General features: G+C 39.5%; 1 protein-coding gene across 1 annotated transcript; it reads left to right on the top strand.

Moving 5' to 3' along the window:
* The first annotated feature begins 338 nt into the window (after window positions 1–338).
* Window positions 339–1,109, top strand: LOC149252575 (toll/interleukin-1 receptor-like protein). The gene is made up of 2 exons (XM_089454190.1): window positions 339–871; window positions 1,025–1,109. The coding sequence occupies exons 1-2, from the start codon at window positions 339–341 to the stop codon at window positions 1,107–1,109; spliced, it is 618 nt and encodes a 205-aa protein (XP_089310316.1).
* The last annotated feature ends 1,492 nt before the right edge of the window (window positions 1,110–2,601 follow it).

Genomic DNA, 2,601 nt, shown 5'->3' with positions numbered 1-2,601 from the left:
AGCATGTCATTACATCACAAGGTGATGTCACAAACGCAACTTTGCACAAATCCCTGATCCATTAATGCACCTCTAAAACGTATAGGAAAGACAACTAATTTGATTGGGCATCACAAGCATGTCATTACATCACGGAAAGACAAATCCGTGATCCATGCAACTTTACACTAATGCACGCTCAAAATTAAGTATACTGATTGATTTCGAGGGTGCAATGGATCTATAGAGTTAGAAATACAATTACCTATACTGTACTCACTGTCGGGTCAAGGATTGGGAAGCTTATATAAGCACGCCTCTCATGGTTGTTCATTCCTTTCAACCTTCATTCCCGTCTCATGGCTTCATTTCCTTCTGGCTCATGCATCAGCTTTTTCAACGCGAAGTTCAGGAGATATGATATTTTTCTGAGTTTCAGAGGGACCGATTTGAGAAGAGGTTTTGTCGACCATCTCTACGACGCCCTCACAAACGCAGGCTTCCGTGCCTTCCTTGACACCTACAGTCTCAAAAGGGGAGACGACATTTCTACAACCCTACATCACGCAATTGAGGAGAGTCGCATCCTAATGCCCATATTCTCCACTAACTATGCACAATCACCATGGTGTCTCAGGGAAGCCTCGCATATGGCACGAGAAGTAGCGTTGGAGATGCAGGTAAACGCATCATCCATTGCCATTCCTCTGTTTTACAACGTCACTCCTGCCCAAGTTCGCCGTCCAGACCAAAGTGGGAGCCCATTTGCCGAAGCATTCAAAGAGCATGAGATGAGTGGGAGATACAGCCCGCAGGAAATCCACGAATGGAAAGCTGCTCTGTTCCAACTCTGTCGTCTCTCTGGCTGGTCACTTCCAGAAGATTTTAATGGGTAAATAACTTTCTCTTATATATTTATCGGTTTCTGCTTCTTCTGTTTTGGGTTTTGTTGATTTTTAAAAGCTCTGCACTGATGTTATATATTTATTGGTTTCTGCTTCTGTTTTTGGATTTTGTTGATTTTTATAAACTCTGCGCATTGCAGCTATGAAGCAGTGCTGGTGAAGCGCGTGGTCGAAGATGTGGCTAAGCATTGCATGACAGGCCGCCGCAGCTGGCCTTCAATTTAATACTACTTTTCAACCATGGTCCATCAAAAGTCTGAGCCCAGCGTCATCTGTAGTTTCTCTGGTTTGGTTCAAATGATCATATGTAAAATTTTAAATCTGGTTTCTCTGGTATGGTTCGGATGACCCCAGATCATATTTCTATCGTAGCCTTGGTCCGGGAACTAAAATTTGTATCTTTTAAATTTGGTTTCTCTGTTTTCGTTCGGATTAGGAAGACTACATATCATATTTGTAGCAAATGCCCATGATTGGGGAAGTAAAATTTGTATATTCTAAATTTGGTTTCTCTGGTTGGATTGAATGACCACATATCATATTTGTATCGTCTCTCGAAGTAAAATTTGTATATTTTTAATTTGGTTTCTCTAGTTTGGTTTGGATCACCACCAATCATATTTATACAGTGGCGAAGTCAAATTTGTATTTTTAATAATTTACAGCTTCAAGATTAATAATATTTAATCCATCTAATGAAAGTAAGTGAATAGGATTAAAAAACAACTACACTAAAATCAATGCATCTAATGCAAGCAATCAAATAAGATTAGAAATCAACATCCGCACTTAAATAAACACATCTAGTGCAAAGAATGAAATAGTATTAGAAATCAACATCTACACTGAAATCAATGCATCTAGTGCAAACAATCAAATAGGATTAGAAATCACCATATACACTGAAATCAATGCATCTAGAGAAAGAAATAAAATAGGATTAGAAATCACCATATACACTGAAATCAAAGCATACAGAGAAAGCAATAAAATAAGATTAGAAATCCACATCTACATGAAATCAATGCATCTAGTGCAGGAAATCAAATATAATTAGAAATCAACATCTACATTGAAATCAATTCATCTAATGCAAGCAGTCAAATAGGATTAGATATCATCATCTACAGTGAAACTAATTTATTTAGTGCAGGAAATCTTATTCTCTCTCTCCCCTCTCCATCTATATCTATATCTCCCTCCATATATCCTTCTTTGTCTCTCTATCTCACCCCCCAAACTCTCTCTCTCTCTCTCTCTCTCTCTCTCTCTCTCTCTATATATATATATATATATATGTCTCCCTCCTTCCCTCTCTATATCTCTCTCTTCTTCCCTCTCTCGAGATCCCATTTATATCTCTATCTCCTTATGCCTCTTCTTTGTCTCTTTTTACACCCCTAAAACATACACAATCTTTCTCCATATATATTTATCTCTCCCTCCCTCTTCCTCTCCCCCTTTGTCTCTCTTCCCCTTGTCTCCCTATCTCCCCCTTCTATCTTTCTTGCCTCCTTCTCACCTCTCTCCCACTCTCTCTATCTCCCTTACCACTCCCTCTCTCTCTCTCTGCCTTTGTCTCTCTTATGTATTTCTTTTTACCTCCCTCTCTCCCCCTCCAACTCCATCTATCTATCCTTCTCTCTCTCACATCCTCTCTCTCTTCCTTCTCTCGCCCTTTCTCTCCCACCTCCCTCTATCTCTCCCCTCCCTCTTT

Source organism: Pinus tabuliformis, chromosome 7, assembly GCF_031772625.1.
Source record: "Pinus tabuliformis cultivar Carrire ecotype Pingquan chromosome 7, CPIR1, whole genome shotgun sequence".
Taxonomy (NCBI): domain Eukaryota; kingdom Viridiplantae; phylum Streptophyta; class Pinopsida; order Pinales; family Pinaceae; genus Pinus; species Pinus tabuliformis.
Note: the sequence above shows the minus strand (reverse complement) of the source record. Positions and strands in the feature narration are given on the sequence as shown.

Excerpts from the sequence above, each read along its gene's own strand:
- LOC149252575 (XM_089454190.1), top strand. The coding sequence starts at position 339 with ATGGCTTCATTTCCTTCTGGCTCATGCATCAGCTTTTTCAACGCGAAG. Across the intron at positions 872-1,024 it reads CTTCCAGAAGATTTTAATGG|CTATGAAGCAGTGCTGGTGA; the intron begins GTAAATAACTTT and ends TGCGCATTGCAG.